The sequence below is a fragment of the Aethalodelphis obliquidens genome, unplaced genomic scaffold, assembly GCF_003676395.1.
Source record: "Aethalodelphis obliquidens isolate GAN/ISIS:26980383/991018 unplaced genomic scaffold, ASM367639v1 scaffold37, whole genome shotgun sequence".
In the NCBI taxonomy this organism is placed as follows: domain Eukaryota; kingdom Metazoa; phylum Chordata; class Mammalia; order Artiodactyla; family Delphinidae; genus Aethalodelphis; species Aethalodelphis obliquidens.
This window is the reverse complement of record NW_020837981.1, coordinates 13,753,361-13,767,264: the sequence shown is the minus strand read 5'-3', so window position 1 is coordinate 13,767,264 and position 13,904 is coordinate 13,753,361. Positions and strand designations below refer to the sequence as shown.

Below are 13,904 nucleotides of genomic sequence, written 5' to 3'. Positions count from 1 at the left end.
AATGTGGCTGCCTATTTGGTCATCATTTGATGTTGGCAGAGGTTAAGAAGAGTTCATCCCGGGTGCTTCTATATTCAGGAGGGCCCACTCCCTGTCTCAAAGGCTGAATTTCGTATTTTAAAAACTGTATTTATATAGATTCATCCTTCACCCATAAAGCAAACAAATCTCGGAGATGGTGGCACTTGGTTCCATTTTCTTTTCTAAGCCGGAATAAAATAGACCGATTTGTTTTTTGGAAAGAGAAGGTATCTAATAAAATGAAATACAGATTCATTATAGAAATTGTGAAATCTGTAAAGAGGCACAGAAGAAAATAACAAGTCAGTATAATTTCATCCTCAAAAGAAACACAGAATATATATATGTATCATCTCAGAATGTTAGTAGTGTCTTGTGTAATAAGCACACACACGTACATATATGCATGAGCACGTGTGGGAAGGACAAATGAACTAATAAGTAGCTTAGTGTTTAAGAGTACAGCCCGGATTCACTCAGCCCGGATTCACTCAGCCCGGATTCACTCAGCCCGGATTCACTCAGCCCGGATTCACTCAGCCCGGATTCACTCAGCCCGGATTCACATCTGGTTCAGCCACTTAAAATATGGCCTTGGGTTGGTTACTTAACTTCTCTCTGCCTCTGTTTCTGTCTCTCTACAATGAGGATAATAACAATGATACTTATCTGAAAGGATAATTGTAGAGATTAAATGAGATTATGCATGTAAATATGTAATACCTGGCTTATAATAAGTGCTCGATAAGTGTTAACTATTATTAACACAAACATGTTTGTTACAAATTAAGATCATATTACAAATACCTTTTAAAAATAGGCTTTTTAGTTGGCATAATTTTAGATTTATAGAAAATTTGCAAAGATAATAGAGAGATTTCCCACATACCCCTTACCCAGCTTCTCCTGATGTTAACATCTAAAATAACCATGGTACATTTGTCAAAACTAAAAAATTAACATCGGTATAGTGCTATTAACTAAACTACAAATTCTTTTCCTGTTTCACCAGTTTTTCTATAATGTCCTTTTTCCTGTTCTAGGATCTAGTCCAGGATACCATATTACATTTTTAAATTTCTAATTGAAAATGTTGAATTTTTGACATCAGATGGTACAAAACTCGATACAGTGCAGGATTTATATATGATATAAAGCAAGGATTAGCATTCTCTGAGGCCTGTGTATTAAAGATTTCTATGATTATGGGGGCTGGTTAGCTGCCCCATATTTCCTTCCCTTCCATTTTTAAGTCACTGTCCATTGCCATACTCTGTAGCCCCAGTAAAATAACAGGAAATAAAACCATATATCCTGCTTTTGAAATGCTGGTGACCTCTGGTCTGAAGACATACATGGCACAGACCAGTGTCCTCTAAAGAAAGAGGGAAGGTCAGACTGGCCACAAGCTGGCAGATCACGTGAGAATGAGGGGTTTGTCGGGATATTCACTACTCAGTCTTCTGCTCTCATTGGAACTGCAGAACTTGGCTTTGTAGAGCCCATGGCAAGTTTTCAGTTAGGGTGCTTCTGTAATTCTCACTACCCATTTTCAATAGGGCACAGCCATGTTGTCCTAAAAGGACCTGAGACACCCACATGAACAGATTTGTTGGTATTGTAGAGTGTCTCTGGTGGCGGGGGGGCACCTCAGACAGAAAGTGGAAAGTCGGACCTTACATTCTGGTCAGGAACCTGTCCTCTGAGCCTTCTCCCAGTGATGGCTGTGTTCCTGATGCTGAGTGCTGCAGCAGAGGTTGCTGGAAGCAGGTGGCTAATTCTGTATGGGTTTCCGGGCTTGTCTGAAGGAGGGGTCCCTGAGGACAGGATGCCAGTGGTTCATATCTCACCACGATTTGTCTAGTCAGGGATTCAGTTCCCTGGCTCCAGCTCTGGTGATAGATAGTTTACGGAAATTCTGCACCTTCGCCTTACTCTTTTCTGCTAACTCTGCTCATAGCAGTTCCCACACTTCCTTTGACTGGCTAGGAAGGGGGAGAAGAAGGAAGCCACTGCCAAAACAGGTCAAGCTGAGCCATACAGAGAACAGAAAAGGAGTACAGATAAAGGGAAATTGTTCTGCTGCTGGAAGGCAGCTGGGGATGGTGACATTATTATTGGACTGTCTTCACTGCACCTAGATGCTGTTAATACCTTTTTCACACTGTTGTTGATGGTAATCGTTGACCTTTCATCTTTATTTTGCTGTGATAGCTCTTCATTGGAGTTCTTTTTCTTGATTTTATGTAAGAACACCTTTGGGTTTCCACTCCAACTTGTTTTTTCTTTTGTACGCAGAGGAGTTTCTTCCTATTTCTTCTTTATTAGAACCTGTCTTCCCAAAGGCTCGTGCTTACTGATCCAGTGGTCTTCCCTTTCTCTGTAGATGTCTTGTGGCAAGAAGGGAAGGCCTCCGGAGCGGTGTACAGTGGGGAGAAGGAGCTCACTGAACTCCTTGTGAAGGTGAGCGAGTGCCCCGTACTTGCAGGGAGTGTGTGGCCCTGCCACTTTAGATTACCGCATTTTTTCCTCCTTATTTTTGTAATTAAAAAAAATTACTTAATGAAAGTTTATTGTTAAAATAAAACTAAAGAGGTTTAGAAAGTGTCTCTTTACCCAGACATAGGCGAATATGCATAATATCGATCAAAGACATCTTCAATCTGTAAAAAAGTAAAATGTGACTTGTGTTTCCAGGCTTCACAGACGCCCTGTGTAGGAGGCAGATACTAGGGAAGGTAGTCCATCATTTGACATTATTAATGACAAGGTATATTTTGTTGGATCAGAAGAGACAAGGGATGGAAACTGGGTCATAATTTCCTTACTACATGAGTCTCAAATCTCATGATCTGAGAATGAGCAGTGGTCTCAATTATAATTCAAATAATTCTCATTTTTTGTTGCCTTTAAAATTGCCTTTAGCTTCTTCCACTTCTAATGAGATTTATTTTTTAAACCCCACTTTGTCGTATAAAATTGGCATTGGACTGCTGGTCTCTAAGGTCTTTGGGTTTGATTATTGTAACTATGAAACTGTGCATACCTTACTAAATATTATAGGTTTTGCTCAGCTGTATCTTGACAGAATACCCTGACCTTACTTCTACGCTTAAGAATCTTTCAGTGGCTTCCCATTATCTACAGGACAAAAGTCAGGCTGCCCATGCAGCAGAAAATACAAGTCCCTTCGTGAGCCAGCTCCCACCTATTTTTTTCAACCATTCCTGTTATTTTCCCTCATGAATACTAACCACTCCTTTTTCTCTTTTACTGAGTACACCTTGCTCCTATGTTGTTTTCCTTTCCCTCCTGTTCTAAGTGATGAATTCCTATTCATGTCTCAAGGTTCCACTGAACAGATAACCTCCAGACCACTCAGGATATTCGTTATCCCCTCTTTCAGGCCCCTTACCCTCATGTACGTATGTACATCTGGTATCGCACTTAAAATAGTTAAAGTGCTTCGCGTGCGTTACCTTATTTACTTATGGCTAGAACCCCATCAGGTAGGTACTATGATTATCCCCTTTAGCATATGAGGAAACTGAGCCTCAGAGAGGTTATCTGGCCTAAGAATACACAGCTAGAAGTGACAGGTAAAGCTAAGATTTCAAACTGGGGCTGTTTGGTGTTTTAGTCTGTGCTTTTAACCGCATTTATACTTCCTCTCTTACCACACTGTAAAATAATTTTTATGCCTGCCTGTCTCCCCCAGTATATTTTGATCTTCTTTAGATTGGGGAACATATCTTACCATTTTTCCAGTTTCTAGTGTTGTGTCTGATACCTAGAAACTTTTGTTTGTTGCATGATTCTTTTTTTTTATACAATGTAATCGTCTTCACATCTGCTTGCATTTCTCTGCAGGCTTATGGAGATTTTGCATGGAGTAATCCGCTGCATCCAGATATCTTCCCAGGACTACGTAAGATAGAAGCAGAGATTGTGAGGATGGCTTGTTCCCTATTCAATGGGGGACCAGATTCCTGTGGATGTGTAAGTATATGCAGGTGGCATCCTATAATCTGATTTTTTTAGCTTAAAATGGAAGAGTTTATTCAAAACATTTTATTACACAAGTAATACATGATTATTGTAGGAAGATCGAGGTTAACAGCGATTTTTAAACGTTATGATTTTGTAATTCATGGAGTATCAACATTTTGGTAAATATCTTCTAGATATTTTTTCTCTTCAGTCTTTTATTTTGAAAAACTTTGAACTTACATTAAGTTGTCAGAATAGTTTAAAGAACATCCTAGATTCACTAAATATAAATATTTTGTCATATCTGCTCTCTCCTCTTTCTCTCCCTCCCTTTCTTCCACCCACCTACCTACCTACCCACTTATCTATATAATTTTTTCAAACCATCCCATAGTTTTTTGATATACTTGTTTTGCTTGAGCTGGATGTTTATTATTTTGCTATAAATTGAATCTCAGTTGGTTTAGGAATAAAGGAAGAGGGTGTCATTGTATTTAAAGATGCACATGAGAATTCCTTCTTTCAACTGTTCTTTCCAGTAGATGTTTGTTAGTTTTCCTAAACTGTGATTGATAAACTTCTGTTGAGGTTTGGTACCACAAACTGATCTTGCCTTCTCTAGAAAAAAGTAAATTTCATCTTATCAGGATAGGTAGATTTAACCCAGAGTGCTGTAATGGTAACCTAGGGGTGCTAATCCTATCATACCAAATACTTTTGTAATCATGAGAAAGTCTGCAAATTTAATTTTGAAGGGCCCATCCCAAGACGAGAACATTTTATACTTTTTTGTTTTTTCCCAATAAGCAGCATTAGGTTTTACTTTTTTTTTTTAACATCTTTATTGGGGTATTAATTGCTTTACAATGGTGTGTTAGTTTCTGCTTTATAACAAAGTGAATCAGTTATACATATACATATGTTCCCATATCTCTTCCCTCTTGCTTCTCCCTCCCTCCCACCCTCCCTATCCCACCCCTCCAGGCGGTCACAAAGCACCAAGCTGATCTCCCTGTGCTATGCGGCTGCTTCTCACTAGCTATCTACCTTACGTTTAGCTTTGTCACAGCTCACCCTTCCCCCTCCCCATATCCTCAAGTCCGTTCTCTAGTAGATTTGTGTCTTTATTCCTGTCTTACCCCTAGGTTCTTCATGACATTTTTTTTCTTAAATTCCATATATATGTGTTAGCATACGGTATTTGTCTTTCTCTTTCTGACTTACTTCACTCTGTATGACAGATTCTAGGTCTATCCACCTCATTACAAATAGCTCAATTTCCTTTCTTTTTATGGCTGAGTAATATTTCATTGTATATATGTGCCACATCTTCTTTATCCGTTCATCCGATGATGCGCACTTAGGTTGTTTCCATCTCCGGGCTATTGTAAATAGAGCTGCAATGAACATTTTGGTACATGACTCTTTTTGAATTATGGTTTTCTCAGGGTATATGCCCAGTAGTGGGATTGCTGGGTCATATGGTAGTTCTATTTGTAGTTTTTTTTTTTTTATTTTTTTATTTTTATTTGTAGTTTTTTAAGGAACCTCCATACTGTTCTCCATAGTGGCTGTACCAATTCACATTCCCACCAGCAGTGCAAGAGTGTTCCCTTTTCTCCACACCCTCTCCAGCATTTATTGTTTCTAGATTTTTTGATGATGGCCATTCTGACCGGTGTGAGATGATATCTCATTGTAGTTTTGATTTGCATTTCTCTAATGATTAATGATGTTGAGCATTCTTTCATGTGTTTGTTGGCAGTCTGTATATCTTCTTTGGAGAAATGTCTATTTGGGTCTTCTGCCCATTTTTGGATTGGGTTGTTTGTTTTTTGTTATTGAGCTGCATGAGCTGCTTGTAAATTTTGGAAATTAATCCTTTGTTAGTTGCTTCAGTTGCAAATATTTTCTCCCATTCTGAGGGTTGTCTTTTGGTCTTGTTTATGGTTTCCTTTGCTGTGCAAAAGCTTTGAAGTTTCATTAGGGCCCATTTGTTTATTTTTGTTTTTATTTCCATTTCTCTAGGAGGTGGGTCAAAAAGGATCTTGCTGTGATTTATGTCATAGAGTGTTCTGCCTATGTTTTCCTCTAAGAGTTTGATAGTTTCTGGCCTTACATTTAGGTCTTTAATCCATTTTGAGCTTATTTTTGTGTATGGTGTTAGGGAGTGATCTAATCTCATACTTTTACATGTACCTGTCCAGTTTTCCCAGCACCACGTATTGAAGAGGCTGTCCTTTCTCCACTGTACATTCCTGCCTCCTTTATCAAAGATAAGGTGACCATATGTGCGTGGGTTTATCTCTGGGCTTTCTATCCTGTTCCACTGATCTATCTTTCTGTTTTTGTGCCAGTACCATACTGCCTTGATTACTGTAGCTTTGTAGTATAGTCTGAAGTCAGGGAGCCTGATTCCTCCAGCTCCGTTTTTCTTTCTCAAGATTGCTTTGGCTATTTGGGGTCTTTTGTGTTTCCATACAAATTGTGAAATTTTTTATTCTAGTTCTGTGAAAAATGCCAGTGGTAGTTTGATAGGGATTGCATTGAATCTGTAGATTGCTTTGGGTAGTATAGTCATTTTCACAATGTTGATTCTTCCAATCCAAGAACATGGTATATCTCTCCATTTACTTTTAAGTTGGCACCATGAAAAATCAACATGTTCAAATACTCAGTAGCTAACAAAACTGGTATTCCTGGCATTCATTTTCCCCCCAAAAGTTCCAAAACTGTTACAAACCAGCCATAATCTAGCAGTGGGTTCCCTTATGGCATTTAGATGAATGGGATGATGTAGAGGGGAGATGCCAGTATACGTACAGTACGTGGGTATTCTTCTGTGCCATTAGACTCTTTATGAACTTTTTTTTTTTAAGCCTCACTAAATATTTTTTTAAATAATTTCTTCTGAAGATCAGTTGCTCAGTTTACCTTTTTTTTTTAATGGAGTGTAGTTGCTTTACAGTGTTGTGTTAGTTTCTGCTGTACAACGAAGTGGATCAGCTATATGTATACCTATATCCCCTCCCTCTTGGACCTCCCTTCCACCCCGCCACCCTGCCGAATCCCACCCATCTAGGTCATCACAGAGCACCGAGCTCAGCTCCCTGTGCTATGCAGCAGGTTCCCACCAGCCGTCTGTTTTACGCGTGGTAGTGTATATATATCAATCCTAACCTCCCAATTCGTCCCACCCTCCCCATCCCCCTCTGTGTCTACATGTCCGTTCTCTACATATGCATCTCTATTCCTGCCCTGAAAATAGGTTCATCTGTACCATTTTTCTAGATTCCACATATATGCGTTAATATATGATATTTGTTTTTCTCTTTCTGACTTCACTCTGTATGACAGGCTCTGTGAACTTTTAAGAGACCACAGTTTAAACAAGCACAAAAACACTTTGGCCTTATCCAGTGCAGTTGAAGGTACCTGTATCTTATGACCCTGATATGCCACTACTTGGGATATATTCTAGAAAAACGTACATGTGTGTATCAGGATAGATGTATATTCATAGCAACATTGTTCATGATAGCTAAAAACTGGAAATAATTCAAATGCTTATCAACAGTGGGGTGGATGAATCAGAATAGTGTGTGTGTGTCAGTCTGTTGTAGCTGTCACTCAGAATGATACTCAAATTACTCCATTTTTGGCCAGTGGGAACTTCTTAATTTTGGCTCCTGGGTCTTTTTGCATGATTCAAGTAGTCTTTGCAAACTTCCTTTCTTTCCTCCTTTTTTTTGGGACAATTTTTTTTTTTTTTTTTTTTTGGTTACCCGGGCCTCTCCTTGCTGTGGCCTCTCCTGCTGCGGAGCACAGGCTCCGGACGTGCAGGCCCAGTGGCCATGGCTCACGGGCCCAGCCGCTCTGCGGCATGTGGGATCCTCCCAGACCGGGGCACAAACCCATGTCCCCTGCATCGGCAGGCGGACTCTCAACCACTGCGCCACCAGGGAAGCCCTGGACAAAATATTTTTATTTGATGAGATATTCCAGGTTTACCTTTTACATTTCCTGCTCCAGACCCAGAATCAGCCATTTATTCAAGGAGCCCTAGTTCATTTATAGCCATGTAAAATATTTACATGGTTCCTAAGTCAAATTTATGGGATAAGACAGTTTTAAAAATTAACCAGAATAAAACCTGGAGAGACAAATAGAAAGTTAAGAGACATGAATGATAGAGTGAGAAAGGCTAACACACCTCTAGTTGGTATTTAAAAGCAGCCAGAAGACATAGATAACCTGTAAAGGTTTAACTTTTAGAACGACTGATATTCTCAATAGCAACAATGGCTGGGGCAGTTGCGGTTAGAAGAAAGATGGGCTATGAGTTGAGAATTGTTGGAGCTGGGTGATACATGCAGGGGTTTTATTAATTCCCCCTTTAGCTGTGTATAATCCACTCTTTAGTTCTTCCATTGGGTTTTTAAATTTCATTTACTGTGTTTTTCATTCTTGAGAATTCTGTTTGGTTCTTTTTTTAATTTGCTTGGTTGTTCTTTGTAGTCCCTTTCCTTGTCTTATGCTTTGTTTATTTAAATATATTACACATAATTATTTTATAGTCTGTGTCTGATAATTCCATTATTCATGAGTCTTACCTGTCTTTTTCTGCTGGTTTCACTTATGCTGTCTTGTATCCTTATATTTGTGTTTTTTTTTTTTTTTTTTTTCTGTGAGTCACTCATTTTCTTGGAAACTTAACTTTGAGGCCTAGATTGAAGTTAAGTTCTTCCAGAGAAGATTTGTATTTTTGTATTTACTCCTGCCAGTTACTGGGGATTTGCTGTGAAGTGCTGCCACACTGGAACCAATTTAAGTCTGATTTTCAGCTCACAGTTTTGTACTATGGAAGTAGTCTGAACTCAGACCACAAACTCGAATAAAAGCTGTCTTGGCATACATTCTTGAGAGATCCTTATTTTTCTTTACCCTGAGCATCTGGGTTGAGAAAAGTAATTTTTCTTGCTGTTCTCTTCTGTACCAGCGGGGTTTATTTCTTGTACTGCTAAGAGTGTGGGTGAAGTCTCTGTTTTCAGCCATCGCCTCTTAGATTCCTTATCTTGAGCAGGCCCTACATTTATTTCCTGTTTATTTGTCAAAGTGGGAGTTTGAGGTCTAGATCTAGGAGTTGGCAGTAACCTTCAAAGTTAAGACCAGCTCTGACATTCACTTATCTTGTAGGATTCTTGATCTTGCTCTGTTTGGGGGTTCAGTGTGTTCCTTTATGTTAACTCAGTGGTGGATGTAAAAATATTTTTTAATGTTTTATCAAGCTTTTTTAGTTGTTCTAGTTAGGACGGTTGCCCAAGGTATATAATGTAGATTGCTGGGAATCGAAGTTCCATGATTGTTTTTTTCCACGTGGGAGACCTTTGTATACTTGAAAGCCTCTTTCCCCCTGAATCTTCTCTTCACCACAGTTTCCCTAGGATTCTCCGCTTTTCTTAGAGAATATGATTTCACAGATTTCCACCCGTGCCTGTCCTTCCTCTCTGCACGCCTTTTGGTTATCTATGACCAGCCAGGTGGACGCAGTTCTGCAAAGGTAGAGCAGCACTGAGCTTTCAATCTCTTTCTTATCTGGGTTCACTAAATTTACCTTAAACCTTTCCTCTAAGTCAATATTTTTACTCTCAGCCGTGTTTAGTCTGTTTCTTGCTGTTCCTAATGTATTCAGTAATTCTGGAATCATGCTACTTGGTACTTTGGGGGTTTTTTCAGGTCTGTGGTCTCATTCTGTTGTTTCAGTGGCCAGTCTTTCAGCTTTTTTCTTGAATTCATGTTCTTATGATATTGTCCTACAGTGAGAAACAGGAGGAATTTCCTTCTGAGTTGGCCTTTACTTTGCAGGCTACCTTTTTTTCTTTTTATATGTTTGCATAGTTACCATGCCATTTCTTTCATCTTGGCTCGTGCTTCAGTGATTGTCTCTAGACATTCTGTTTGTTCTGATGCATGATGGGTCATTTCTTGTCTGAGAGGCAAGGCTTGGGTGAAGCTTTGTTCCACCTGTATTAGAATATCTAGGCCTCTTCTGAGATTTTGTTAAAAGTTACCTACCAGAGTTCACTCTGCCTAGCTGGAAGAGAATAATACTCTTTGGGCTTTATTTCTTTAGCTCATCCTGTATCCCTGGAGTCTTCACTTTTAAAGTGTCAGTCCTGGTGTCCTCTCTCCCCAGGCTGCTTGTTTCTCCCCAGCCGCTATGTCTACCACCCACTCATCTGACAATAAAGAATCCGCCTCCATTTGCTTCTCTGAAGGTTTGGGGGTGTTAATGAGAATTCTCAGGGTTTTGCTGACTTACCCGGACAATTTCCATGTCTTGGAGGAGGGATGAAGAACTGGGTTTTACTCTTTGCTGTGCTTTAGAAACTTGTTTCTTTTTCTCATCATCAGTATTTGAAGTTTATTGTGTTAGATTCCCTCTTTCTTTGTTTGGTTGTTGTTACTGCAGGGTTTTAATGCTTTTTTCCTTTATTCTTGCACATACTGGGGGAGACAAAATCTGTGAAGTAGTTTCAGTCTTCCATCTTAATCCAGAAATCCAACTCTGGGTGGGGGGGTTGCATTGCTACAGTTTAACCATGCCTCTCCCATTAGGACCCTTTTTAGTGCTGTGTCAGGGGTCAGGAGAAGGAAAGACAGAGTCTAAGATCCACAGTCTCTTCTGATACTTAGACTTTTATAAGAGAACTAATCACCTCTGGGATTACGTGAGTTTCTCTGTTTCTCTCTGTCTCTCTCCTGATGAGCCACCTCTGGTGAAGACAGTTCAGAGCTCAGAGGTGGGAAACAAGAAGACGCGGCCAACTGGCTGGGCAGTCTTTAGCCTGTTCCCAACTAAGGTATTAAGCTCTTCTCATTCTTTCTTCTTCAACCTTAAACTGTCCTTTTATTAGCTTCATTTGCCCCAGTTAGAACGGGTGAGAGGTGACTTTATTTACTGAAAGAAAGTGTTGCCATGGGAAACAGCCTTGGCTTGCGCAAATGCCATCAGGTCCAAAGAGTATCTGAAAGAAAAATTTCCAAATGTTTCTGTTCTCTTGTTGCTGAGTTAGATGCCATATATTAGAGTGAGAGGGTTTAAAAATGTTGCAAGATGTTGACTAACGTAATAAGTAGTTATTGAGGCCTCTGTCTTCTTACTTCAGAATTAGATTTCCATTTTTGGAGGGGTGGTGCCAGGGGTAGAGGGAAATGGGAGAGTAGCAGCATATTTGAACACAGAATTTAGGGATCAGAAATAAAAATTGGAAGTAAAATTTAGGTGTTCCTGCTTTTACAGTCCAAAGTACACTGGTGTTTGCCTAACAGATAATGATGTTGATTGGATTAGTTATTGGACTGAAAATAGGACATGTGAAGTGAGTGAGTGACTAGGGGTTTGGAAATATTTCTGCTTAGGTCATTACTGGACCTTAGTGAGAGATGAGTGCGCCGAGGACTTGATCCTTTCTCGACTTCCTTCACAACTGGCTTGGCTCCTCATATGATGTTCTGAGGTTTTATGCTGGACCACAGGACATGCCGCGATTTGCAGCGCTGACCTCAACTGTAAGCAGAGAAATGCAGAGGCCTACAAACAAGTGTCCTGTGCCTGAGTGCAGTGACTTACTGTGTGGATGACGGTCACGTTTCCTGAAGGCTTCCTCAGTTACAAAATGACTGACTCTGCTCAGCTAATCTTCCATATAATTCCTGACTACTGGGATTTTTTATTTTTATTTTTGTCTTCGTTGGGTCTTTGTTGCTGTGCGCAGGCTTTCTCTAGCTGTGGCAAGCGGGGGCTACTCTTTGTTGCAGCGCGCGGGCTTCTCGTTGCGGTGGCTTCTCGTTGCGGAGCACGGGCTCTAGACGCGTGGGCTTCAGTAGTTGTGGCTCACGGGCTTTAGAGCGCAGGCTCAGTAGTTGTGGCTCACGGGCTCTAGAGCGCAGGCTTCAGTAGTCGTCGCTCACGGGCTCTAGAGCACAGGCTTCAGTAGTCGTGGCTCACGGGCTCTAGAGTGCAGGCTCAGTAGTTGTGGTGCACAGGCTTAGCTGCTCTGCAGCACGTGGGATCTTCCCGGAGCAGGGCTCGAACCCATGTCCCCTGCACTGGCAGGTGGGCTCTTAACCACTGCCACCAGGGAAGTCCCTCCACTGGGATTTTGTATCCTGTGGTATTTTTGTCTTATATGTGGATATTACTTTAGGAAATTTCAGTCATCGCCTGCTCTCATTTCATCTCATGTTAAGTTACACTAAATATGAAAATATAGAAAGTTTTACTTTTTATCAAAAGATGGATGACACTGGATGAATCACTTAGTCTCTCAGTTTGGGGGCTCAGTTTTCTTACCTGTAAAATGGAAAAGCTTTCTAAGATTATATGAATCTTTGGAGATGATAAATCTAAGGAAATATCCACCTAGCTCAGTGCTATGGCTTTTTTTTTTTTCTCTGTTTGTTTTGAAATTATTTCATTCTTAGATGTTATCAAAGGATAGCCAGATGGGTATGACATACCTGTATTGGTCATGGTTTACTGAGAGTCAAATCAGGCATTAAGAAATGTTAACGGAGGGTCTGGTAGGTGTCAGCTACTAGCTAGGTGTCAGGAATATTGTCATGAACAGAACAGTCCCCACCTTCATGAGTTTTGTAGTCCAGTGAGGAAGACAAGATGAATGAAATGACCTCTGAGTATTTTTGTATCAACTCTGGTAAAGAAATTCACCTGTATCAGAGGTGCTAGGCCTAGTAGCTTCAGGAGAACATTTTTCTTCACTCTAAAAACATTAGGATGTTTTTTTAAAATTTCAGATAAGTTAACAAACTTCTAAGTAGAGGCTTCTGCTTTTTTCTGTGTTTCAAACTTGTCAAAACCACAAGTTTACTTTGGAATATCTGAGTGTCTCTTTTTGGTCTTCTAATGTATTGCATAGCTGACTAGAGCTGTAACTTCACAGTTTCACACTCTTCAATGGGCATTAAAATTTAAATCAAAGTCAGCAATCCTGATGCTTTTGGATGGAGTAAAATGCCCTATGCTATCTGCAACTGGACGAACAACAGAAATGTAGGCAGATTGTGTGCAGATGGGATCTGGGCAGATGTACATTTGTTCGCACAGTGTGGAGCTTCTCATCATTTAGTAGTTTTTATTCTTCTCCTGAACCAAGACTGGGCTTAGCCAATAAAGTCAAATTTTCCTTCTGGTGGACAGAAGCATTTGCTCTGCAGCATGCAGAGCTCACCTGTTTCTGCATCAGATACCCTCAAGTCCAAGGCAGGAAGTGCATGCTGATAGCTATCCCAACTCCCTTCCACAGATGGCCTCTCTTTTTTATTACAGGTGACCTCCGGGGGGACAGAAAGTATTCTGATGGCCTGTAAAGCTTATCGGGAACTGGCCTTCGAGAATGGGATCAAAACTCCAGAAATGTATGTACATTTCCCTTGGTATCCATGGAGGATTGGTTCTAGGACCCCCATGGATACCAAATCCTCGATACTCAGGTCCCTTATATAGAGTGGTATAGTATTTGCATATGGCCTATGCATATCCTCCATATAGTGGTTTGTGTTTTTTTTTTATTTATTTTTGGCTGCATTGGGTCTTTGTTGCTGCACGCAGGCTTTCTCTAGCTGCGGTGAGCCGGGGTCTACTCTTCATTGCGGTGCACGGGCTTCTCATTGTGGTGGCTTCTCTTGTTGCGGAGCACGGGCTCTAGCGCGCAGGCTCAGTAGTTGTGGCGCACAGGCTTAGTTGCTCTGCGGCATGTGGGATCTTCCTGGACCAGGGCTCAAACCTGTGTCCCCTGCATTGGCAGGCGGATTCTTAACCACTGCGCCACCAGGGAAGCCCCTCCATATGGTTTTAAATCATCTCTAGA

General features: G+C 40.6%; 1 protein-coding gene across 2 annotated transcripts in view; it reads left to right on the top strand.

The window, feature by feature from the left end:
- Positions 1–13,904, top strand: part of SGPL1 (sphingosine-1-phosphate lyase 1) — a 55,982-nt gene that overhangs the window by 30,406 nt on the left and 11,672 nt on the right. For both annotated transcript variants that reach the window (XM_027129977.1, XM_027129978.1), the window contains exons 6-8: positions 2,408–2,484; positions 3,892–4,020; positions 13,364–13,452. In XM_027129977.1, coding sequence (XP_026985778.1) covers positions 2,408–2,484; positions 3,892–4,020; positions 13,364–13,452 — 295 coding nt within the window. The remainder of the gene's footprint in view (positions 1–2,407; positions 2,485–3,891; positions 4,021–13,363; positions 13,453–13,904) is intronic.